General features: G+C 45.6%; 1 protein-coding gene across 5 annotated transcripts in view; it reads right to left on the bottom strand.

Annotated features, from left to right (window-relative positions):
• Positions 1 to 26,492, bottom strand: part of LOC138917981 (ATP-binding cassette sub-family D member 2-like) — a 59,762-nt gene that overhangs the window by 11,682 nt on the left and 21,588 nt on the right. Inside the window, exons 8-9 of one of the 5 annotated variants that reach the window (XM_070237095.1) lie at positions 4,502 to 4,644; positions 3,380 to 3,694 (exon numbers count right to left, since the gene is read on the bottom strand). The exons of the other annotated variants lie outside the window; for them this stretch is intronic. Coding sequence (XP_070093196.1) covers positions 4,633 to 4,644 — 12 coding nt within the window. The 3' untranslated portion in view covers positions 3,380 to 3,694; positions 4,502 to 4,632. The remainder of the gene's footprint in view (positions 1 to 3,379; positions 3,695 to 4,501; positions 4,645 to 26,492) is intronic. 5 annotated transcript variants of the gene reach the window in all.

The following is a 26,492-nucleotide window of genomic DNA, read 5'->3' as shown; positions in this document are numbered from 1 at the left end:
TCTTGGCTCAAACTTTAGCTGCTCAAAGCATTCTTCTCTGATCACAGTATCTAAATGAGATCCCAACCCCAGCCAGTCACATCACCCTGCTTGCTTTCCTTCAGAGCATGTGTGAATCTCTGAAGTTGTCTGACTCATTTATTTCTTTGTTTCTCGTCACCTGAGGACAGAGGCCTTATCTACTTTGTTTATCAGAGTATCTACAGTAGCTGGAACATCAATACAATGCGGTGTTTGTATCAGATAGCTCTTGCTGGGTGATAAACTACCCCAAAACTTAGTGGTCTCAAACAACAACTGCTTATTTAGTTCATGATTTAGATCAGTTAGGCAGTTCTTATCTGCGTGAACTCAGCACAACTCTCCCAGGCTCTGTATCCCAGGCATCCATGGTCAGCTGTAGATTGGCTGCTGGTTGGATAATCTAGGGAAGTCTTTGTCACATGCTATGTGTCTGGCAGGCTGTTGGTCAGAGCAACAGAAGCAAATGGGCCACATGTCTCTTGTCATCCTCTTGGGCTTCTTCACAGGAGTGTTACTTTTTTTTTTTTGAGGAAGATTAGCCCTAACTGCTGCCAATCCTCCTCTTTTTGCTGAGGAAGACTGGCCCTGAGCTAACATCCGTGCCCAGCTTCCTCTACTTTATATGTGGGACGACTACCACAGCATGGCTTGCCAAGCAGTGCCATGTCCGCACCTGGGATCCGAATCGGCGAACCCTGGGCCACCAAAGCGGAACGTACACACTTAACTGCTGAGCCACCGGGCTGGCCCCCAGGACTGTTACTTCTGATAGCTCAGAATTCATATGGAAAAAAATGTATTTTTAACTTTCCTGTCTTTTACTTATTTTGGGTTTCTTTTGAGCAAGATTATCCCTATGCTAACATCAGCCACCAATCCTCCTTTTCTTGCTGAGGAAGACTGGCCCTGAGCTAACATACATGCCCATCTTCCTCCACTTTATATATGGGATGCCTGCCATAGCATGGCTTGATAAGCAGTGCGTAGGTCCACCCCCAGGATCCAAACTGGCAAACCCAGGCCACTGATGTGGAGTGCACGAACTTAACAGCTATGCCGCCAAGCTGGCCCCTTACCTATCTTCTTTATAAGGGCAGCAAGAGACAGCAAGTCCAGTGTGCAAGCGGTTTTCAAGTCTCTCCTTCAGGTCACTGTTCTAGAATCCCAATGAACAAACTAAGCCACAGGGCCAAGCCAGATTCAAGGAGATGGAGAAACAAATGCCACCTCTTGCTAGGAGGGGCTCCAAAGTCACATTGCAGAGGGGCATGGACACAGGATAGACAGAATTTTCAGCCATTTTGGCACTCTTATCATACTGCTCAATATATGTGTGTGTATATATGTGTGTGTGTGTGTGTGTGTATATATATCTATATATATATATGTATGTATGTATATATGATGAATATTTTTGATTTAAAAGACTGCATCTGGGAAAGCTGGGCTAGTTGGACCACATCTCTCTTCCCTGCCCTCCTCCCAAATATATACAGCAGACAGCAGAGGCTTTTGGCCCCCACATAAAAATCCAAGCTGTGCAGGCTAAAGAAAGTGACCTGCTTACATGCAGATGCCTCATCATTTGAGTGTAGGACCATGAATGGGAAGCAAAGCAGAGTTTAAGGAAACTCTGGAACATCCAGCAGGCACCTTAATGAAAAAGGAGAGGCAACACAGCTTTTCTCAAGAAGGAACACATCAAGATAATTCACTGCTCAAGTCAAGTCCTCCCTTTTTTGACTTGCTCTCCACAGCCGCTGACCCCCACAACTCTGAACTGTCATTTTCCAGTTATGACACCAGACCCACCAGTACAGGCTCATCCAGGGAGCAGTTTCTTGGCAGAGAGATCTACACAAATCCAAATGGAACTCCCACCGCTTAACAGCCTAGATCTTTATTCACAAACAAGAACTAACAGCCAAGGGTCAACAAATGTGAAGAGAAAAAATCACATACGTGACTCACATTAAGATTAACAAGTAAAATAATTGTGTTTTTAGGAAATAAAGATCATTCAGGAAACAAAACAATGTTAAAAGAGTAAGAAATGACTCTAATGAGATAGGAAAGATGGCACATACAAAAGTAAGAACAGACTGCTGCTGCAAAAAAGGAGTAATCAGAGGATGAAAACGAGTGTCTGGGAATTAAAAATATGTTTGACACTAAAACAATTCAGTGGACAGACTGACTAAGAGAATGGGGATGGTTAACAACATGTCAGTGATCTGGTGATAAAGTCAGTGGAATCTTGCAGACCAGAGCCAAAGGCAGAATGATGGCACGTAGGAGAGAAATGTGAAGCAGCATACATGTCTGCCCTTTCTTTTATCGGGGTTCTGGAGGCAGAGAACAGAGGTAATAAAAGGGAGGAAAAATTCAGTAGAAGATAATTTCCGTGAGACAAAGGCTACAGGGGTTTCTGAAGGCCCCCTCCTTTTTTTTTAAGGAAGATTAGCCCTGAGCTAACATCTGCTGCCAATCCTCCTCTTTTTGCTGAGGAAGGCTGGCCTTCAGCTAACATCCATGCCCATCTTCCTCTACTTTATATGTGTGATGCCTACCACAGCATGGCTTGCCATCGGTGCCATGTCTGCACGCAGGATCCAAATGGGTGCATCCCAGGCCACCGAAGTGGAACATGTGCCCTTAACCACTGTGCCACCAGGTCGGCCCAGAAGCCCCTTTTATACGGGCACTAATCCCATTCCTCAGGGCTCTGCCCTCATGACCTAATCACCTCCCAAAGGCCCTACCTCCTAATACCATCCCATTGGGCCTTAGGATTTAACAAAGGAATTTTGGGGAGACACAACAGTTAGGCCACAGCAACGGGGCCAAAGAAAATGGTGTCATGAACTTTGCTTTGGGCATCAGAAATACTAGAAAAAGGAGGTGCTATTTCTGTTCCACTGTGAAGGACAAATATCAATTCCCACTGAGAGGCAAGGCATTACAGGCAGAAGGAAGAGAATATGAGCAGAAGTAGAAAGGTCTGAAATTTCCTGACAGGTTTGGAGAAAGAGATCAATAGTTTAGTGTGGCAAGAGTCTGAGATCTATGGCAGGAAGTGAATACACATGAATCTGAAATGATAGGATTGTACCAGATTGTAAAGAGCTCACATGCTATTCTGAGAGGCTTTTCTACCTGACACTATACATAGTTGGGAACCCTTGGAGAATTTTATGCAGCAGAGCGACATATTCACAGTCTACTTAGCTCAGAATCATGAATAGCAAGTGGGTACTTTCTGATGAGCCATTCCCCAGACTCACCTAGATGTAAAAACTCAAGAGTAGACAGAGAATTTCAATAGCACTAGGAACCAGAAATATTTCACCATTACCTGCTAGAAAACCGGAAGATCTTCCATGAGTTAAACCTTTAAAGCTTACAGTAGACTGGTGGAACCATTCATGGTAAAATATTTCAAGAAATGTCACAAACATAGACTTTCTTTCATCAGAGCGAAGGAATTCAAATTTCCCTCAGTATGGAAACTATTTAGTAGAGGATTCAGAGTCTTTAACACCCTCATCCAGCATCAGTCGTGAGCTGAAACGTGCACGTGGAAGGAAAGGAGCTGTGGGGCGGCCATGGTGAAGTTGTAGCTTTTAGCCACGAATGCAGAAACAGCCCATCCAGGAATGAGTTTTAAATACTGTACAAAGACAATAAGGTAGTGGTATCTCAATATCTCTTCTTAGACATCAGGTGATTATTTTAAAGAATGAGTGACTTTTTAAACTAGAAAGTTTCATGACACTTGGCTTAAACTAGATATCTGGCGGCCAGCCCCAGTGGCCTAGTGCTTAAAGTTTGGCACACTTTGCTTCGGTGGCCCAGGTTCGGTTCCCAGGTATGGACCTACACCACCCATCTGCCATGCTAATGGCAGCTCACATACACACCCACAAAAAACCAGTGACATCCGTCATCATGGTGGAGTGAGCTCTTCCCTTAGACTCCCTCCCGAAGACACAATGCAAAGGACATTCATAAACCAACAGAGAACATTCAGACAACACAACAGACGTCTGAGAGACCCAGGCAGCCATACATTTGAAGGTGGAGATGCTGTACCCCCAGGAGGAAGTGGAAGGAGGTAAGGGGATCTCATCTTCCTCCTTGATGGTGATCTAGGGCACAGGACTGCATGTGGCTCTGTGAGGAGAGCGGGGAGGGGAAGCTCTCCGCAGGAATACCTTTACTCTTGGAGCTGCCTACAGCTGTGGGAAAGCCCCACACAGAGGAGGCCAAGGAATTGCAGGGGCATCTTTCTCAAGCAAGCACCCCAGGGGGGGAGACAGCAAGGGCAGAGCAGAATGCCCCCAGGATTCTGCATGCAAAACAAAGCACCTCTCCCTCCACCTGACACACCAGCTCAGCCAGAGGAAGGGACTCCTACCAGAGTGCATGCACATACATTTCTAAAGCAGCAGCAGTGAGTGGGCAATGGCAGACATACCCAGTCAGCATAGATTCCAAAGGACAGGCACAGATGCCAGGGATCGCAGTGGGCTCAGAATACACAGCTCTTGCCCCTCCCACTGGTAGCACGTAGAATCTGCGATCAGATACTTCCACTAAGGGGAAGCACTAATCCACCCCCTGAAATAGTACAAAAAGACACTTTAATACTCCAGACCAGAAGGAAAATGACAAGCACCCAGAAATCAATCTTGTCCTGAAGGCACAAAAATTTACAATCTAAATGAAAGACAATTCAAAATAGCTATCATTAAAAAACTCAATGAGTTACAAGAAAACTTGGGAAAGCAGTTCAATGAAATCAGGAACAAAATTTAATGAACAGACAGAATTCTTCACAAAAGAGACTGAAACTATAAATAAAAACCCATCAGAAATGTTGGAGATGAAAGACACAATGAATGAGATAAAGAAAAATCTGGAGTCCTTGAATAACAGGGCTGATTTATGGAACACAGAAGCAGCAGCTTGGAGGACAGAAATATAGAAATGCTTCAGAAGAAGGAGGTGGAACTATGATAAAAAAGAAATGAAAAAATTCTCCCAGAATTATCTGACTCAATTAGGAAATGCAACAGAAGGATTATAGGTATGCCAGAGGAAGAAGGGAGGGAGAAAGGAACAGAAAGCTTGTTCAAAGAAATAATAGCTGAGAACTTCTCAAACCTGGGGAAGAAACTGGATTTACAAGTAAAAGAAGCTAACCGAGGGGCTGGCCCCATGGCCGAGTGGTTAAGTTCGCGCGCTCCGCTGCAGGTGGCCCAGTGTTTGGTTGGTTTGAATCTTGGGTGCGGACATGGCACAGCTCATCAAAACCACGATGAGGCGGTGTCCCACATGCCACAACTAGAAGGACCCACAACTAAGAATATACAACTATGTACTAGGGGCCTTTGGGGAGAAAAAGGAAAAAAATAAAATCTTAAAAAAAAAAAAAAAGCAGCTAACCGAACTCCTAATTGTATCAATGTAAAAACACCTTCTCCAAGGCATATGTTAGTGAAACTGGCAAAAGTAAATGACAAAGAAAAAATATTAAGGGTAGCAAGGCAGGAGAAAATAACCTACAAAGGAACCCCTAGCAGGCTTTCACCGAATTTCCCAGCAGAAACCTTACAGGCTACGAGAGAACAGAACAATATCCTCAAAATTCTGAAAAACAGAAACTTTCAGCCAAGAAGACTCTATCCATCGAAATTATCCTTCAGATATGATGGAGAAATAAAAACTTTCCCAGATAAACAAAAGCAGAGGGATTCATTGCCACAAGACTCCCTCATACAAGAAATGATCAAGAAGGCCCTCATATCAGAAAGAAAAAGAAAGGGTTTAAAAAGCCTTGAGCAAAGAGATAAATAGGCAGATAAAATCAGAAAACTGCAGTTCTCTATCAGGACAGGATAGCAACCAATTATAATATTGAAGATAAAGGAAAGGAACACCTCAAAAATAACTGTAATCTCATCATTTTAATCACAAACTCACATCAGAAAACGGAAGTTACAACAAAAGCAACTTAGAAGGGGATGAAGAAAGGAATGGAACCTGCTTTAGACTAAGGAAAGAAGAGGCCATCAGGAAATGGAGATTTTTTAGATAAACCTCATGGCGACCACTAAACAAACAATCAGAACAGAGACACAAAGGATACATACGGAGAAAATCATCCTAGAGAACTACCAAACTAAACTGGTAGTCTGAAATACAAAGGACAAGAAACAAGGGAAATACAGAACGACCAGAAAACAAGTGATAAAATGGCAGCAGTAAGCCCTCATAGATCAATCATCACTCTAAATGTAAATGGATTGAATTCTCCAATCAAAAGAGAGAGAGTGTAGGCCCGGGCCAGTGGCTCAGCAGTTAAATGCACATGTTCTGCTTTGGCGGTCCAGGGTTCGCCAGTTAGGATCCCAGGTGTGGACATGGCACAGCTTGGCAAGCCATGCTGTGGTAGGTGTCCCACATATAAAGCAGAGGAAGATGGGCACGGATGTTAGCTCAGGGCCAGTCTTCCTCAGCAAAAAGAGGAGGATTGGCAGCAGATGTTAGCTCAGGGTTAATCTTCCTCAAAAAAAAAAAAGAGAGAGAGAGAGAGTGGTGGGATGGATTAAAAAATAAGACCCAACATTATGTTGCCTCCAGAAAACAGATCTCAGCTCTAAAGACAAACAAAGGCTCAGAGTGAACTGATGGAAGATGAGACTCCAAGCTAATGGCAAACAAAAGAAGCAGGTGTTGCCGTCCTTAGACAAAACCGACTTCAAGATTAAACAAGCAATGGAGTGACATCAGCATCATGGTGGAGTGAGCTTGCCCAGCACTCTCTCCCCTCCAAGATACAATAAAAAGGAGCAACCCTATTCCAAAAGAAAATCCCCTAAAAGCACAAAAATCCTCGGAGAGTCACGGCAGCCACACGACAGAGGGTGGAGAGTCTGGAGCCCTGCCTCAGAGGAGCTGGCACAGGATAAGAGAGAACTCTGCTCCCTCCCCTAAAGACCGTGGTCACTGCCAGGGAGGCTCCATGACAGAAGGAGTGGGGGAGGGGTTGCGCGTCTGTGGAATCACCCAGGACTCCCTAGGGCCCTTGCGGCCTAAAGGGAAGCCCTTTAACAGGGCAAAAGCTTTCACTCAGGGGTGACCTCATCAAGCCAAGACCACAGGAGACGAGATAGCAAGAGCTGATCGGGAAACCCTGGACTGCATGCAGGAAAAAGTGCCCTGCCCCTGACCCGCACTGCGCGGGGCCATCTCCGCTGAAGGTGGAGGGCTCAGAATACACGGCTCTCGACCCCCATCCATTGGCAACATGCTGTAACTGCAACAAAATACTATCACAATGGGAAAAAGACTCATCCTTCCAGCATCAGGCAATTCATCAAATCTCCAGACCAGAGAGAAAATAAGCACCCAGAATTCAGTCCTGAGGATGCAGAAATAAGTAAACTAAGCAACAATGAATTCAAAAGAGCTATTGTCAAAAAACTCAATGAGGTAAAAGAGAATACAGAGAAACAATTCAACGAGTTCAGGAGCTAGTCCACAAAACAGATTGACACTATAAAGAAGAATCAATCAGAAATATTAGAGATGAAAGACACAATGGAAGCTATAAAACAAAATACAGATTCCCTGAATGCTCGTGTGGACACCACAGAGGAGCGACATGTTGAAATGCTCCAGACAGAGGAGGAGAGAGAACTGAGACTAAAAAGAAATGAAGAAAGTCTCTGAGAAATATCCAACTCAATGAGAAAATACAACATAAGAATTATAGGTATTGAAGAAGGTGAAGATAAGGAGAATAGAGCAGAAAGCGTGCTCACAGAAATAACAGCAGACAACTTCCCAAATCTAGACAATGAGAGGGAAACCTGTCTGGAGGAAGCCTTCAGATCTCCTAGATGTGTCCAAGTAAAAAGACCTACTGCAAGGCATATAGTAGTAAAAGTGGCAAAAATGAATGACAAAGAAAGAATACTCAGGGCAGCAAGGCAGAAGAAAATACCCTACAAAGGAACCCCTATCAGATAAGCAGACTTCTCTGCAGAAACCTCACAAGCTAGAAGAGAATGGAATGACATATCCAAAATTTTAACAGATAAAAATCTTCAGCCAAGTATACTCTAGCCAGCAAAAACATCCTTCAGATATGAGGGAGAAATTAAAACTTTCCCAGACAAACAATGCTAAGGGACTTTGTAGCCATGAGACCCATCCTCCCACACCAAGAAATCCTCAAGAAGGCCCTCATACCTGAAAAAAATGACAAAGGGGAGAGGGGGGGTCACAAAACACAGAGTAAGGAGACCAACAGATAGACAGGATCAGAACAGGATAGCAAATATTCAACTACAGCATTAGGCTAAAGGGAAGGAATACATCAAAAACAAAGACAATCTTGTCACTTGAACCACAAACTCATGACACAAGTTGGAATAAGATATGAGAATAATAACTTAGGAGGCGAGGTGGAAAGGGACTGAATCAGTTTAGACCAAGGAAATAAGAGGTCATCAGAAAAGGGACTATGTTATGCACGAGATTCTGAATACAAACTTCAGGGCAGCCACTAAACTAAAAAGCAGAACAGAGACACAAAAAAGAAATAAGGAAAAAACAAAGACATACAGCATAAAAAACGGCATAATTCAATGGGTAGACCAAAACGCACAGGATGAGAAACAAAGGAAATGCAGGAAAACTGGAAAACGAGTGATATAATGACAGCATTAAACCGTCATACATCAATAATCACCTTCAATGTAAATGGACTGAACTCTCCAATAAAAAGACACAGAGTGGCAAGAGGGATTAAAGAACAAGATCCAATAATTTGTCGCCTCCACAAAACTCATCTCGGCTCCAATGACAAGTACAGGCTCAGAGTGAAGAAGTGGAAGACGAGACTCCAAGCTAACAGCAAACAAAAGAAAGCAGATGTCGCAATACTTACATCAGGCAAAGTAGACTTCAAGACAAGGCAGGTAAAGAGTACAAAGAGGGGCAGTATACAATGATCAAAGGGACATTCCATCAAGAAGAATAATAACACTTATAAATATCTATGCACCCAACACAGGAGCAGCAAAGTCCGTAAAGCAACTGTTAACAAACCTAAAAGAAGATATTAAAAATAACACAAGGGAGGATGGAAGACTTCCTAACACATTCTACAAGGCCAGCATCACTCTGATACCAAAGCCTGAAAGGGACAGCACAAAAAAGGGGAACTACAGGCTAATATGGCTGATGAACATAGATGCAAAAATTCTCAACAAAATTTTGGCAACCTGAATTCAGCAATACGTCAAAAGGATCATACATCATGATCAAGTGGGATTCATACCAGGGACACAGGGATGGTTCAACATCCGCAAAGCAATCAATGTGATACACCACATCAACAAATTGAAGAATAAAAACCACATGATCATCTCAATAGATGCAGAGAAAGCACTTGACAAGATCCAATAGCCATTTATGATAAAAACTATGAAAAAAAATAGGGATACAAGGAAATTACCTCAACATAATAAAGGCCATATATGACAAATCCACAGCCAATATCATACTCAATGGGCAAAAGCTGAGCGCCATCCCCCTGAGAACAGGAACGAGACAAGGATGCCCACTATCATCACTCTTATTCAACATAGTAATGGAGGTTTTGGCCAGAGCAATTAGGCAAGAGAAAAGAATAAATGGAATCCAAATAGGTAGTGAAGAAGTGAAACTCTCACTGTTTGCACATGACATGAGCTTGTATATAGAAAACCCCCCAAAATCCACTGGAAAACTAATACAAATAATTAACAACTACAGTAAATTTGCAGGGTACAGAGTCAACTTACAAAATTCAGTTGCTTTTCTATATTCCAACAACAAACTTACAGAAAGGGAACTCAAAAATATAATTCCATTTGCCAGCGTACCTAAAAAAATTAAGTACCTAGGAATAAATTTAACCAAGGAAGTGAAGGACTTATACAAAGAAAACTATAAGACATGAGTGAGAGAAATTGATAGTGACTTAAAGAGATGTTAAGAGACTCCTTGCTCATGGATTGGAAGAATAAACATAGGTAAAACGTCCATACTACACAAAGCAATCTACAGATTCAATGCAATCCCTATCAGCATCCCACTGACATTCTTGACGGAAACAGAGCAAGGGATACTAAAATTCATACGGGGCAAAGATCTCGAATTGCTAAGGCAATCCTAAGAAAAAAGAACAAAGCTGGAGGTATCACAATCCCTGACTTCAAAATGTACTACAAAGCCATAGTGACCAAAATGGCATGGTACTGGTACAAAAACTGGCACACAGATCAATGGAACAGAACTGAAAGCCCAGAAATAAAACCACACATCTATGGTCAGCTAATCTTTGACAAAGGTGCCAAGAACATACAATGGAGAAAAGACAGTCTCTTCACTACTATCTCATGACTACGTACTTAAGCAAAGAACTGGAAATCAATGATTCAGAGAGACTTATGTACCCCTATGTTCCTTGCAGCATTATTCACAACAACCAAGACACGGAAGCAAACCAAGTGCCCATCAACTGACAACTGGATAAAGATGTCATATACGTGCATACACACACACACATATATATATTTATACACACACACACACACACAATGCAATACTACGCAGCCATAAAAAAAGACAAACTTGTCCCATTCACAACAACGTGGCTGGAACTTGAGGGTGTTATGTTAAGTGAAATAAGCCAGACAGAGAAAGGCAAACACCATGTGATTTCACTCATCCGTGGAAGGTAAACACACGAACAAAGAGAACGGTTTACTGGTTACCAGAGGGGAAGATGGGAGGGAGCTGGGTACAGGGGTAAAGGGGCACACTGATATGGTGATGAACAAATTATAACGGACCACTGACATTTCACAATGTTATAAACCCTTTTGACCTCAATTAGAAAAAAAGAGGAAGATTGGCATCGGATGTTAGCTCTTCATCAGCAGAAAGAAATAAAAATAAAAAAAATAAACTAGAAATGTGGCTCAAGGCTGTGCACATCACCGAGTTCTCCAACGTCAGAGCAGGAACAAGGAAAAGATCACACAGCAACCTGATAGGAACTAAGTAGAAATTACGTCTAACTAATAGGAAAAGGCTGTCCATTTCTCGCTCCTCCATGAATACGCCGACATGGAAATCAGAACATATATCTCAGCCATATGTCTTTGTCTTATTTTTCTTCAAGACTGTACAGCATGAACATAGAAATGTTCAGCTGAAGAGTCCTTGAAAGACTTCTATTTGAGGAAACAGAACTATATTTTAGAAAGTTTCTGCTGTGTTTGTGTTCTCAGGAAAATTCAGGAAACTGTTTGCTCTATGAAGCAAGAAACGAAAACTTGTATAAGTTGAGGGACTGAGATGTAAAGGGACAGGGTGGCAAGGGAGAAATAGACAAAAAGATAAAGAGGAAGTATTTGGGAAAGAATAAAATTTCCCTTGAGATTACATGCAGCTTAGAAACAATCAAGATCAGTTTTTACATCACTGGGAATTGAATCAATGATGTTGAAGCCATTCTTGAGAAACTCTCTCAGAAAGAAGGAGATAAAGGAAAAGAGAGAAAATAAGAAGAAGATTCCAGAGATGGAAAAATATTTTCAATAGAAGAATGATTGGCATGTCTGAGGGAGAGAGCAGAGCAGATGAGAAAAATAATCTTTAAACACATCTCAGAAAAAACTTTCTGCAACTCAAGGAGGGCCCCGATCATCAAAAGGAACACATCAGATATGAGGACAAATTCATGAGAAAAAAATATGACCATAACACATATTGAGAAAGTTTTGGAACTTCAAGAATAAATAAAATTCTCTAGGGATTTAGGAAGAAAGAGAAAAAAAGGTCACATTGGAATCAGACTGCTCATCTGCAATTCTAGGATACATGGAGCAATGAGTGTGGACAGAGATGAGGGACAAAACTGTGTGAGATAAGCATTCGATACCCAATCTCTCACCCATGAGCGAAGACAAAAACAAAAGGATTTACACTAATGTGCAAAGACTCCCAAGATACACTATTCCATCTAGCAACAATACTAGAAACACAGTTAAAAGATGAGTCAGACTCAGAAAAAATATGAGCAACACGTAAAATAGACAAATGGTTAATATCCACACTGAAGAAGGAGCTCCCAAAACCCAACTAAGAAATTGCTAAGGGGTAGGAATAAATAATTGACTGAGAAAGAAATACAGATGACCAATAGGCAGCAAGGACACAATCCATCAATTAAAAATGAAACTGGCATCGAAATACCATCGGATCAAGAAAACAACAGAAAGAACATCACGTGTGGGAAAGGCCTGTGAAAATCAATACCGGGAAGAACTCTGGGAGAGCCTTCAGGGTCTGGAAGATCAAGACAGCTCCCTGAATCCAAAACTCTCCACAGTCATACAATCGACCTCCTCCAAATCATACAGTCAACAAGGAGAACCAACGAAGCCACATAGAAGCAAGCCTGTAGTGTCACAAGATGACCAAGACGACCACAACCTTCAAATGACCTGCAAGTTCAGAAAGAAATGCCGACTTCCAGCCCAGCTCCGACCACGACTGAAAGCCTTTGGCAGAGTGGAGGATTGCAAGGTTTAAGACTCCATGGAAAGGACAAGGTCATGGAGGAATCAGATAAAACACATCAAACCACCCTCAAAAGAGGAAGTCCAACACTACCTGCTGAAATACGCAACACAGGCGAAGGACTCGGTAGTCCTGGGCACTGGTCACGAGCACGCTGCTGCAAGGGGAAAGGCTCTGGAGGTGGCAGCCTTGGAGAAGCACTGCTTCCAAGGGAGAACCAGAAATTGGCAAAAGAGGCGGTGCTCCTCCGAGACGGGGCCATAAGGAAAGAGGATGGAAGGAAAGAAAAAAGAAATAGGAAGGATTTTGCACAAAGGAAAGAGAAACAAAATATACCCCTTAATTCCCGATTGCGTTATGTTTAAAGAAACTGCGCTTCACCATCCTGACAGAAGTGGGCTCTCTCACACTAGGAACCCTGTCCATACAACATCCAGGAACAGGAAAAAAAAATTCCATACAAAGTTACTGTAAGAAGAAAAACTGAATCATAACATTTCAGTCGTTCAAAATTTCTCCTCTGCTCCTCCAAAAACATGAAGGAGAAAAAATACAGCACAACACTCCACATTCAATTATTTCAAACACGCATTGGAAGATGTTAAAAAAAGAAAAACAAACATCTAGAATTAGAAAGCCACATATTAAGGCAGAAACGGACACAGCACAGAAATACCGTGAGATCCGATCAATTTCTTTTAAAAGGCAACAACAAATAAACTAAAACTAGAAGGTGCCTTAACAATCCCGTACAAGAGGGAGAGCTGCACTCCTCAGAACCCATCGAGACCAACGTTACTCTCCTTCACGTCTGTCCTTCCAGCAAGACTTGGTTCCAAGGAGCCAAGACCATGTGTGCCGCTTCAGCGCCCGACTCCCGGGCACCGCATCCCCGGGCTGGCCCCGTGCCCGGCACACACCGCACGTTCGATGAACGTGAGCGCACGAAGAGACCCCTCGCTCCGCGCGCCCCACAGCTGTCGCGCGACCTGACGGGCACCTCTTGGCGCAGAAGCCTATTCCTCAGATACAGGCTAGGCTCGCCTCGCCTCCCACCAGCCCCCAGGCCCACGCCCCACGCCCCCAGGCACCTCTCCCAGATGGAGTCATCTTCACAGGCGCCCTGGTCGTCTGTGTCGAGCGAGGAGGAAGACCCGGAGCTGAAGGAGGGCCTCCTCAGGCTAGCGGCCGTGGCCGTGGAGGGCCCGGGCTGCTGTGCCCACCGGGGACACGGAGCGGTGTCCACGGACGCCGGCGGAACGGACGAGCCCAGCCCCGGAGAGAGTAGCGGAGCGCGACCGGACTCCGCTGGGCTCGGCTCGCAGGTGCGGCTCACGGACGCCTCCCAAGACGGCGGCCCAGCAGCAGCGTGCTCCTGGGCGCCGCGGCCCAGATGCTCCCAGGCCGTTGCCCCGCCCCCTCTGGCAGTGGACTGTGGACAGGGACACCCTCCTGGCAGAACTCCTGGGGCCCCGTCCACACGTTTCTGACCTTCGCGGAGTGGGAAGGTGCGCTGACAGGGACGCAGGGTCCCCGCTACGCTTGTTCTCAGGGAACTGCAGCCTCGGGTTCCTCCAGAGGCCGCGGAGATTCTTACGGCTGACCAAGAACTTTTAGACAGAAAAGCATGAAACAGTATGTCTGAATTACAACTGAGCTGATGACCACCAAGGCAATGCAGAGAGTGTCATGAGGACATATAACAGGGGCAAGATCTTGACTGCAGGTGTCAGAAAGGCCTCCTTGAGGGATCCATATCTGAGAGAAACCAAAAAACCATGGAGTCATCTTTGACTCCTCAGTCTCCCCCACATCCAGTCAGCACATAATATCAGCTCATTTGCTCTTCAAAATGGACCCAGAATCTGACGGACTCTCAGAACTTGCTCTGCTACCATCCTGATCCAAGCCACAACATCTCTGACTTGGAATATTCCAGTACCACTCACTCATCTCCCTTTTCTAGCCTTGTCTCCTACAGTCTATTCTCCACAGAGAAGCTGACGTGATCCTGTGAAAACTCAAGTCACGTCACCTCCTTCTCCAGTTCAAAATCCTCCAATGGTGCCTACCTCAGAGGAAAAGTTAGGGCCTTACAAGAGCCTACAGCATCTGTACCCACGGCCACCCAGATTCCATCTGCTACTCTTCTCCATCTCACTCAGGCTGGCCTTGTGGCTCCTGGAACAGGGGAGGCCAGCTCCTGCCTCAGGGCCTTTCTGCTCTCTGTTCTCTCTGCCTGGACACCATTACCCCATATATCCACAGGACTCACTCCCTCACCCTCCACAAGTCTTTCCCCAGCATTAACTTCATTGGGGCCTTCCCTGGCCATCCCATCTCCAGTCACAACTCCTTCCAACACTCCTACTGCATCTATCACCACCTGACATGCCAAATATTTTCCTTATTGTCTTTCTGGCTGTCTCCCTCCTGGAATAAATGCTGCCTAAGAGCTCCAGTTTTGTCTGTTTTGTTCACTTCTGTATCCATGCTAGAACACTGTCTCCAGAAACTGAGTAGGCACTCAAAAAAGAGTGTTGAGTGGCTGCCTCCATCTGAGAGATGACGTGGAAGCACTGCGGCAGGGAGGGTGGGAGAAAGCATTGCGGGAAGAGGGAACAGTGTGCTGACAGGCGCCAAGGGAGGCAGGAACAGGGCACATTTGAAGAACAGAAAGGATCCCTTAGGGAAGGGGGGAGTGGTGTGAAGGGAGGCTGGAGAAGTAGGACAGAGCAGGCAGGGCTGTGGAGACCACATAAGGAACTTTGGTCTTTTTACAGCAGCCACAAGAAACTAGTAAACTAGGGAGTGACAGGATAAAATATACCCTCTACAAACCTCTGGATTCACTATGAGATATGGGTTTGGAGGAGGGAAGAGTGACTCGGGTCCTCAGTCACCAGACTAGTGCCATAGCTCAGACCACAGGTGATCTTAGCTTGAACTGAGATGGCGGAAGCACAGGTGGAGAAAAGGAGGTAGGTTCCAGAAATATCGAACAAATAAAATCAACAGGTCTGGGTGACTGATCACATAAGGTGGTACACCAAAGGGCAGTTCCAAGCTGACTCCTACATTTGGTCCTTGGGAACTGAATGAACAACGGCCCCATTCACTGGGTTTTGGGGTGGGGTAACAAGGAGGAGAACACGTGAAGATGATGTGAGAGCACAGTTTTGGAAATCATGAATTGGAGATCATTCTGAGACATCCTAACGGATCTTCCCAACTGGCAGTGGGTATCCAGGTGGCATGATCAGATGATGAAAGGTGTGGTGTGTCATGCAATGTCCTGTAGGCTTTTACCTCATGGCTGATGGGGCATCAAAGGTTATAACTGACAAAGTGATAGGATAAGATTTGTGATTCTGCTAAATCACCCTGGCCACAGCATGATCACTGGGGTGGGGGAGGGGGTTAGACCAGAAGCAGGTCCAACACCAAGGCCGTGGTGCAATAGAGCAGGTGAGAGAACAGACCTGAGCAAGGGCTGCAGCGGTGGGCAAGGGAAAGAGCACAGACCTTCCCTCTGTCACCGCCCCATCTCCCCTGCAGCTGCTGGGAGTTTCCTACAACACACCCCAGATCATGTCAGTTCTTCCACTTAAAACCCCTCACGACCTTCCATTAGCCTTGACACCTTCTACATCTCATTCTCTGACAACCTCAATGGAATTCTCTCTTGCCACCCATTCCCCCACCCGATGTCAACGTCTCCTGACACACTATTCTGCTTCAATCTGCATCCTGTTTAGCTCATGCTGTTTTCTCCTGCCTGGCAAACACCTATTTATCTTTTTAAAACTCACTTCCTCCTCTGTGAAAAGAAGAAAAGCAGTGCTGACATCCAGGAGCTGGTCCGGTACCATGAGCCAGGCTTTCCTGTTGTTAGAAGCTGGCCTCGTGCTCACACAAGCCATGCTGTTCACCTGTTGGACATAAACTTCTCACAGACACCAGCACAAGGTCACGCTGCGACAGGGATGACGTGAGACAAAACAAGACCACTTCATCATTTTGCCTAAACAGACAAACACAAGGCCGTCGTGCCATCCAGAAAATACCAAACATCCCTCTCTCCTGACTGCAGCGAGCAACTGTGGCTTCTTTATGAATTACGGCGTTTGTCTCACTCTAGTCACAACTCCTTCTAGAAAGGATTGATTGAGCTACACGATCACAGAATTGTCCCTGCCTCCTCTCAGCACCCAGTCCAGAGCAAATCCCTGCTTCCTTGAACCCTCCCCAAACTATCCAACCAAAGCCCAAATCCTGTAAGTTCTTTCTAACGCCCTCATCCTGATAGGCTCCAGAGTTCCCTATGATGTGAGGCCTCCCTCATTACAAAGAGTAATTAAACCCAACTGGTTTACCTACTGATGTGCTTCTGGTGGTCTTTGCTGGAGGACATGGCAACTCTAACAGTAGGATAGGTTGGTTAAGTTTCTTGGAGGAAGCGAATGGAGTTCCAATCTGAAGGCTTCTATTTTCTATGTTAAGCGTACTCAAAACATCACCCATATTATTTTGAGAATGAAGGGTTGGGGGGAATAAATCAGAAGTTTGTGGAAAACGTCTGAATTATATATTCTGGAGCATGGGAGAGTGACTTGACAAGAGAATCCTACTAGAATGGTCAGGCTCTGTGAGGGCATAGGTGAGGTGGGGTGATATGAACTCAAAGTAGTACCCAGCTTCCCCGCTCTGAGTCCTAGCTCCAGTACTCAAGACAAAAACGGGTAGTTTGGTTTTGGGTTTACTGGGACTGAAGGGCAAGGGAGAGGAAGGCATTGCCAAGAGAACTAATCATGGATAGACTATGAAGTCCAAGCTCAACTGAGAGGTAACAGCATAGAGGAAGCATCTAAAGGATAGAGTACACCATGGAGGGCCTGAGGAAAAATATGCTGAGGGCCTAGCTGAATTAAGTGACCAAGCAAGCTGGAAAGAAGAGATCAGGGCTGGAGGGTGCTGCACTGCTCATGTGTGAGGTGGTGCAGCATCAGGATGCAAATCCAGGGTATTATGGTGGGAGTGGGGACAGGTGGATGAGAAGAGGTCAGCAGTACAGATGAGGTATTGAAGAAAATGAGTACCCCGTGTGCAGGCTCAGTCCTCCGCATGCACACTGAAGTCAACTAGGATGACAGCAAGAATTGAGGCAGAGAGGAAAGCTGTGGGCCAGGAGATCAAGTCTTCAATGAAATAGGGGACTAATTAGGCAGAAAAGAGTAATGAGGAGGAGAGGATGATCCAGCTGGGGACTATGGATCTCAAAGAAATGGTGTGGGAGGACAAAGAGCAGAGAGGACATAAATCTCGTACCCCCTAATCCTGAGATCTGCAGGCACCACTTGACGGGGCTTCAAGAAAAGGATATTCCGTAGGAAGGGCCAGGGCCAAGGCAAAGAGAGGGAGGGAAGGGCTAAGAAGAGGCTGAGGAAATAGAGGAGGCTGGCGATTATGGAGTGGTAATTTCGAGGACAATGTGAGGCTTTGGGGGGTCAGTGTTAAAAAAATTAAAAGAGTGGAGAGCTGACTTAGGGTCGCAGCATGATGGGAAGATAAGGAGACGAGAGAATGGGAAGTGGGGAGAATTTAGCTATCATGGTAAGCACTCAACAGATATCTGCTGAAACAAGTGGAATTATTAGGCATAAATCTAGTGTATCCAATCTGAAGAGTCCTAACTATCAGACTGTAGGAGTGACAGCACGAGGTCATGATGATGATGACGGTGATGGTGATGGCGACGGTGACGGTTTGAGGATGATGGGGGTGGTGGTCATGACAATAACTACCAAACTTGAACACCTACTGTGTGCCAAGTACTGTTGGAAGCACTCCACATTTAATCCTCACAACCCCCATGAAACAGATGACCTCAATAGGGTCCCCAGATGGGCTCTGTACCAAAGGAGGGATAAAATGAAAACAGAAGTAACAGAAGTGTAGAAGTGGCGGATCTTGTCAAGATGGCGGTGTAAGCAGACTCTGAACTCATCTCCTCCCATGAACGCAACCAGGTTACAATTATTTTTGGAAAAATTACCCTGTATAGAAAACTGAAAACTGGATAAAAAGAACCCCCACAACAAGGGACAGTCCTGACAAAGGCAGAAGGGCCAGAAATTCCAGCTGGAGAGAAAAAAGTCACCTTTGGGAGCAGTGGAGTTTCTCAGCTGGCCAGGAGAGAGCCACCCTAGGGTATGCAGCCCTCCCGGGAGGGGTGAGGTCCAAAGCAGGGGCCAATACTACTAAAAGCATCCTTTAGACTCAGCACAACTGAGACGAGGGTCTTAGTATCTGGCTTCGCTGGCTATTAACTGCAGCAGGGAATACCCCCAGAAAAGCTATCAGATGAAAACTGAAAAGACTCGGGTCTTAAAGGGCCCATGCACAAACTCACCCGTCTCAGCAAACTAAAATCACCAGAGAGAAGGCTGACAGTCCTTTGGTGAAAACAGACTCACCTGGTGGGCTCTGTGGGCATCCCGGTGAAAGGAGAGACCTCTCCTGAGACTGAGACATTGGTGGGGGCTATTGTTCTGACATGGTCCAGGCATGCTAACTCAGACCCCAGCAGACACCACTGAGGTTCTTCCCCTGGCCTGTTAGCCCAGGGGGCTGCCATACCCACTAGAGCACAGATTTAATCCAGTTCAGCCAGGGCAGGCAGGCAGCCCTAGGGACCTGCCCCACCCAACAGCAAACCCTCAGGCTACTTGTCAGCCTGCATTGGCTGAGTGTCTTGATCCCCTACAGGCAAAAAATCGGTTGTGTTTCTATACGCTAACACGAAGTAGCAGAAAGAGAAATTAAGAATACAATCCCATTTACAATTGCAACAAAAATAATAAAATACTTAGGAATAAACTTAACCAAAGAGGTGAAAGATCTGTACACCGAAAACTGTAAAACATTGTTGGAAGAAATCAAAGAAGACGCAAAGAAATGGAAAGATATTCTGTGCTCTTGGGTTGGAAGAATTAACATAGTTAAAATGTCCATACTTCCTAAAGCAATCTACAGATTCAACACAATCCCTATCAAAGTTACAGCAGTTTTTACAGAAATAGAACAAAGAATCCTACAATTTATATGGAACAACAAAAGACCCCGAATAGCCAAAGGATTCCTGAGAAAAAAGAACAAAGCTGGAGGTATCACACTCCCTGATTTCAACATATACTAAGAAGCTCTAGTAACCAAAACAGCATAGTACTGGCACAAAAACAGACACACAGATCAATGGAACGGAACTGAGAGTGCAGAAATAAACCCACATGTGTATGGACAGCTAATATTCGACAAAGGAGCCAAGAGCATACAATAGAGCAAGGAGAGTCTCTTCAATAAGTGGTGTTGGGAAAACCGGAGAGCCACATGCAAAAGAATGAAAGTAGACCATTAACTTACACCATGCACAAAAATCAACTGAAAATGAATTAAACAGGATCCTTGGCCCCGGCGTGAAGGACAGAGAATGCAGCCTGGGGAACCAAGCGTCGCTGTTAACAGTCAGTCTGGGTTCAGTTCCATTCAACAAATGTTGACTGAGCGCTGACTCAAGGAGGGAACTGTGCTGCGGGCTTCGCACACCTGCTCGCCTTTGTTGTGAAGCAAGGAATGTGCGGAAAACTAGGGAGCGGTGAAAATGGACTAGAGCTACCGGTTACAAGCATCAGCGGCTGAATTTCAGGAACAGCATATTCGGTGAAAGAAAGAAATAGGACATTCTGGTAAAGTTCAAACCAAGCAACAAAAACGTCGTTTAGAGAAACATACATCTACGGAGGAAAAATACTATAGAGAAAAGGAAAGGAATGAGGGGGAATAAACAGCAATGAGGATCTGTCACCTTGAGGAAGTGGGGAGGGTAGGACACTGGCTGAGCGAAAAACGGGAATGGGGAAGGAGTACAGAGACACCCCAGTGATTTCTCCAGTTGGGCTCTGATCACTTGTGTTTGTTTCACAATTCTGCATACTGAAGATGTTCACAACGCATTTTGTACTGGACTTACAGTAAAATAGTTCTAAATAAATAAAAGAAGTATGCTTGTGCATTTCATTTCGCATTGGGTACCAGGGAACGCACAGACTTAGAGTTGAAGAACCTGAGATCACGCACACACGCAGGCAAAACCACCAACCAAGCAACCAACCAAGCAACCAACCACAACTTGAACGTCAGACCTGAAACCATGAAACTTCTACAAGAAAACATAGGCAGTATGCTCTGTGACATCAGTCTTAGCAGGCTATGTTCAAGTACCACGTGTGACTGGGCAATGGAAACAAAGTACAAAATGAACAAATGGGACTACATCAAAGAAAAAAAATATTCTGCACCGCAAAGGAAACCATCCACAAAACCAAAACACAACCTAAAAACTGGGAGAAGATAGTTGCAAACCGTATATCGGATAAGGGGTTAATACGCAAAATACAGAAAGAACTCATACAGCTCAACAACAAAAAAAATCAACAACCCAATGAAAAAAACGGTCAAAAGAACTGAGCAGTGACTTCTCCAAAGAAGATATCAGGATTCCCAACAGGCATATGGAGAGATGCTCAAGATCATTAGCTATCAGAGAAATGCAAATCAAAACTACAAGGAGATGTCACCTTACTCTGGTCAGAATGGCTCTAATTAACAAGACAAGAGACAAGTGTTGGAGAGGATGTGGAGAGAAGGGAACTTTCCTGACTGCTGGTGGGAGTGCAGACTGGTGCAGCCACTATGGAAAGCAGTATGGAGTAGCCTCAGAAAACTAAGAATACATGTACCCTATGATCCAGCTAGGCCACTGCTCAGTATACATGCAAAGAACTTGAAAACACAAATGCAGAAAGACACAGGCACCCCTAGGTTCACTGCAGCATTATTTACAACAGCCAAAACTTGGAAGCAACCTAGGTGCCCATCAAGGATGGAATGGATAAAGAAGACGTGGTATATAGACACAATGGAATACTACTCGGCCATAAGAAATGATGAAACCCGGCCATTTGTGACAACGTGGATGGACCCTGAGGGAATTATGTGAAGTGAAATAAATCAGAAGGAGAAAGGGAAACACCGTGTGATCTCCCTCATGAACAGAAGACAAAAACAATGACAAACACAAACAGAGCAACGGATGTTGGATTGGTGGTTACTGTAGGGGAAGGGGGGAGGGGAGAGAGCAAAAGGGGCAATGAGGCTCACATCTGAGGTGACAGACTATAATTAGTTTTCGGGTGGTGAACACGATGTAATCTACACAGAATTCGAAATATATTACAACGTACATCTGAAAGCTATATCATCTGAGAATCCACTGTTACTACAATAAAATAAAACAAAATAAAATAAAATAAAATAAATTAAAATAAATTAAACTAAAGAAGTGTAGGAGGCTCAAGAGACTGACAGGCTTTTGAAAAGTTATTCTAGGGATGTTTATGGCTTAGCTCAGGGCGGCAGACACCAGCCTGAGACACAGCTGGGACACAGCCACTAACTTCAACTCAACTACATTCCGACTGGAGGGAAATCAAAACTACTGTAATCATAATTGATTGAAGGCTTCACTTTGTGCCAGATCCTGTGCCGACTGCTTTGCACCAACTGTCTCATTTAATACTCACATCCAAAAGGTGGGTTACCGTTATTCTCCCCATTTTAAAGGTGAGCAGGCGGAAGCAGAAAGATGGCAATCTGCCTGGAATTCACATAAGGATTCTCTAGGTAATGACATGACTTTTGGACAAGATTTCAAGGTTTAACACATGACAGTGGAGACGCAGATCCCAGTATCACAGAACATGAAAAACACTGAGTCCTGCCAAATGTATCAAAACACTAATTATGGATCCTCACAATCTCTTGGCCTGTTTTCTCAGATGAGGGAAAACTCAGCGTGAAAAACCGCTGATGAGATGTCTGCAGAGGAGGAATACATCTGGTCTTTAAAGCCGGGAACTATCCCAGTAGATTCTGAGTCAGTGGGTCCAGAGTAGGCCTTGAGCGTCTCTGTTCTTTTCCAAAGCCCCACAGGCTACACTTCCGTGCCCTTGGAGTTGGGAAGTACAGTCATGCCCTACATCAGGACGTTTCAGTCAACAACGGGGGTCCCATCAGATTAGTCCCATATGGCCTAGGTATGTAGGAGGCTCTGCCATCCAGGTTTAGGAACTCCGTGGTGTTTGCACAGTCTCGAGATTGCCTGCCCATGACACACTCCTTAGAACTTATCCCCACTGTTAAGCAAAGCATGACTATACTGCCTTGGATGCTCCACGGTCCCAGACCCTGCACTGTTTAGATGACAGCACACGCAGAGGGCACCGTGTCTGAGGCAGAGAGCAGCTGGAATCACAAAAGCTCTCGACAGAGAGTCAAGGAAAGGCGTGCTCTGCTTACACGACTCTCTACTTTTCTCTGGGTCTGAACCATTTCCTAGCTAATCTGCTTTTTTTAACCGAGCAGCTTTGCAAAAAAAAAAAAAAAAAAAGGTTACCAAGAAACACTAAACAAACCAATATAAACAATACATATTAAATAAGCCTAACCCTACTATGCTACTGAAAAGGCTTTTATTTCCCTGGGATAATTTGGACAGCATTAGATTGTTTTACCAAGAGCAGCCAAGTCGAGGCAGATTATTTCTAATTCCACAGTGCTGCAGATGCGCTCAGTAGCAACTGCAAGCTGGACAGGAAACAAAACAAAGTTGGGTGTAATCCATTCAATTTCACACATTTCACCAGGGACAGCCTCCAAGCCTTTAATACTTAGGTATGCATTTATCCATTTCTTTAATCAACCACTACTAACGCCTACTAAAGGCCAGACACTGCTCTAAGTACTTTACGGATAGGATAGGAAATATCCTCTAACCTTTACACTCACCTATGGAGTGTGTATGATAATCAACCCCGTTTTACAGATCAGGAAACTGACACACAGAATGGTACAGCAACTTGCCCAAGTTCACACAGCCCATAGGTGGCAGAGCCAGGACCCATTTGACAGAGTCTGGCTCCAGAGGCCACGTTCTGAATCACCGCGCTTGGTCTCCAAAAACCTATAGAAAGCGCCAGCCTCAATCGAAAAGTTTTGTTTTCCCCACCCTACAGTCCCTATGCGGAGGACCCAGTCTCCAGGGCATTCTTTCAGCTCCTCTGACAGGCCCTACTGCTGCCTTGCCCTGTCCCAATACTCCCCCGCACAAGTCCTCCTTTTCTTTTAGGCATCTGCTCTCAGCTTCAACATCACTGCCTAAGTCACAAAGTCTAACAGGAAATGCCGTCTTTCTCAACACTCAACACAAAATTGCTTTTACGTATCTTCTAGGTAATTGGTTGCTGCCTGTCTGTCCTTTCCAACCAGGCTGTGAGGGCCAGTATGTCAAACACCCTGTCAGTCTTGCTCGCCAAGTGTCCAGGCCACTGAACACGCACCGACCAGAGAAAAGGAAGGACTTGTCCCAAAGTCAACTCTCCAGACTTTCTGTGGAAGGAGGGAACGAACAGGGCACCCTCCAGCCTCACGCTTTCTTTTCCAGACTTTCAAGTGTGGGGCACACACCTGTGCTCACAATGCTCCCCGGACAGCCCACACTGCACCCCTAATAGGTAGACTTCTGCACAGTCACGGGCTTTGGAAAGCACTGGCTCTGCACACAAATATTATGTGGCCCTCGACAGGCCACTTCCCCTGAACCGGCCTGAGCTTCAGGGCCACAACAGGCTTCATGGAAACCCCAACGGAACGTAGCCTCGAAAAGAGGGAGACCTGCACTCCTCAGAACGCCTCGAGACCAGTGTCGTTACCGACTTCGCATCTGTCCTTCCAAGAAGCCAAGACCACAGGTGCCGCTTCAGCGCCCGACTCCCGGGCACCGCATCCCAAAGCTGGCCCCTGGGCAGGTGCCCGGCACACGCCGCCCGTTCCACGAACGTGTGAAGCGCACGAAGAGACCCCCTCGCTGCCCGCGCCGCACAGCAGTCCCTCGACCCGACGGGCACCTCTTGGTGCACAAGCCTATTCCTCAGGGACACGCTCGCCTCCCACCAGCCCCCAGGCCCACGCCCCTAGGTACCTCTCCCAGATGGAATCATCTTCGCAGGCGCCCTGGTCGGCCGTGTCCGGCGAGCAGGAAGAGCGGGAGCTGAAGGACGGCCTCCTCAGGCTAGCGGCCGTGGCCGTGGAGGGCCCGGGCTGCTGTGCCCAGCGGGGACACGGAGCGGCGTCCACGGACACCGGGGGAACGGACGAGCCCGGCCCGGGAGAGAGCAGCACAGCGCGGCCGGACTCAGCCGGGCTCGGCTCTGGGCTGGTAGGCGCGGCTCGCCGACGCCTCCCACGCCTCCCAGGACGGCGGCCCAGCAGCCGCGCGCTCCTCAAGCGCGCACGCTTGTGCCGCTGCCCAGACGCTGCCAGGCCGCTGCCCCGCCCCCCCCTCTGGCGGTGGACTGTGGACAGCGACAGGGACACCCTCCTGGCACAACTCCTGCGGCCCCGCCCACACGCTCGCTCTTGGGGAACTGCAGCCTCCTCGGGTCTGACTTGAACGTCAGACCCGAAACCATGCAACGTCTAGAAGAAAACATGGGCAGTATGCCCTTTGACATCAGTCTTAGCAGCCTATTTTCAATTACCATGTCTGACTGGGCAATGGAAACAAAATACAAAATGAACAAACGGGACTACATAAAAGTAAAAAAAAAGCTTCTGCACGGCAAAGGAAACCATCCACAAAACCAAAACACAACCTAACAACTGGCAGAAGATACTTGCAAACCATGTATCGGATAAGGGGTTTATATCCAAAATACAGAAAGAACTCACACAGCTCAACAACAACAAAAATCAACAACCCATTTAAAAAGGCGGGCAAAAGATCTGAGCAGTGATTTCTCCAAAGAAGGTATACGGATGGCCAACAGGCATATGGAAAGGGGCTCAACATCATTAGCGATCAGAGAGATGCAAATCACAACTACAAGGAGATGTCACCTTCCTCTGTTCAGAATGGCTCTAATTAACAAGACAGGAGACAAGTGTCAGAGAGGATGTGGAGAGAAGGGAACTCTCCTACACTGCTGGTGGGAGGGCAGACTGGTGCAGCCACTATGGAAAGCAGTATGGAGTATCCTCGGAAAACTAAGAATACCTCTACCATATATATGATCCAGCTAGCCCACTGCTGGGTATTTATCCAAACAACTTGAAAACACCAATGCAGAAAGACACAGGCACCCCTAGGTTCACTGCAGCATTATTCACAACAGCCAAAACTTGGAAGCAACCTAGGTGCCCATCAAGGGAAGTATGGATAGAGAAGATGTGGTATGTATACACAATGGAATGCTACTCAGCCCTGAGAAACGCTGAGATCCGGCCATTTGTGACAACGTGGATGGACCTTGAGGGTATTATGTGAAGTGAAAGAAATCAGAGGGAGAAAGTCAAACACTGTGTGATCTCACTCATAAGTACATGAGAAAAACAATGACGACCACGCACAGAGCAACGGAGATTGGATTGGTGGTTACCATAGGGGTAGGGGGGAGGGGGAGAGAGCAAAAGGGGCGATGAGGCTCACATGTGAGGTGACGGACTATCATTAGTTTTTGGGTGGTGAACACGACGTAATCTACACAGAATTCGAAATGTATTACAACGTACATCTGAAAGCTACGTGATGTTAGAATCCACTGTTACTGCAATCAAGTAAAATAAAATAAAATAAAATAAAACAAAATAAAGAAGTGTAGGAGCCTCAAGAGGCTAACAGGCTTTTGCAAAGTTATTCTAGGGATTTT

Source organism: Equus caballus, chromosome 16, assembly GCF_041296265.1.
Source record: "Equus caballus isolate H_3958 breed thoroughbred chromosome 16, TB-T2T, whole genome shotgun sequence".
Lineage (NCBI taxonomy): Eukaryota > Metazoa > Chordata > Mammalia > Perissodactyla > Equidae > Equus > Equus caballus.
Note: the sequence above shows the minus strand (reverse complement) of the source record. Positions and strands in the feature narration are given on the sequence as shown.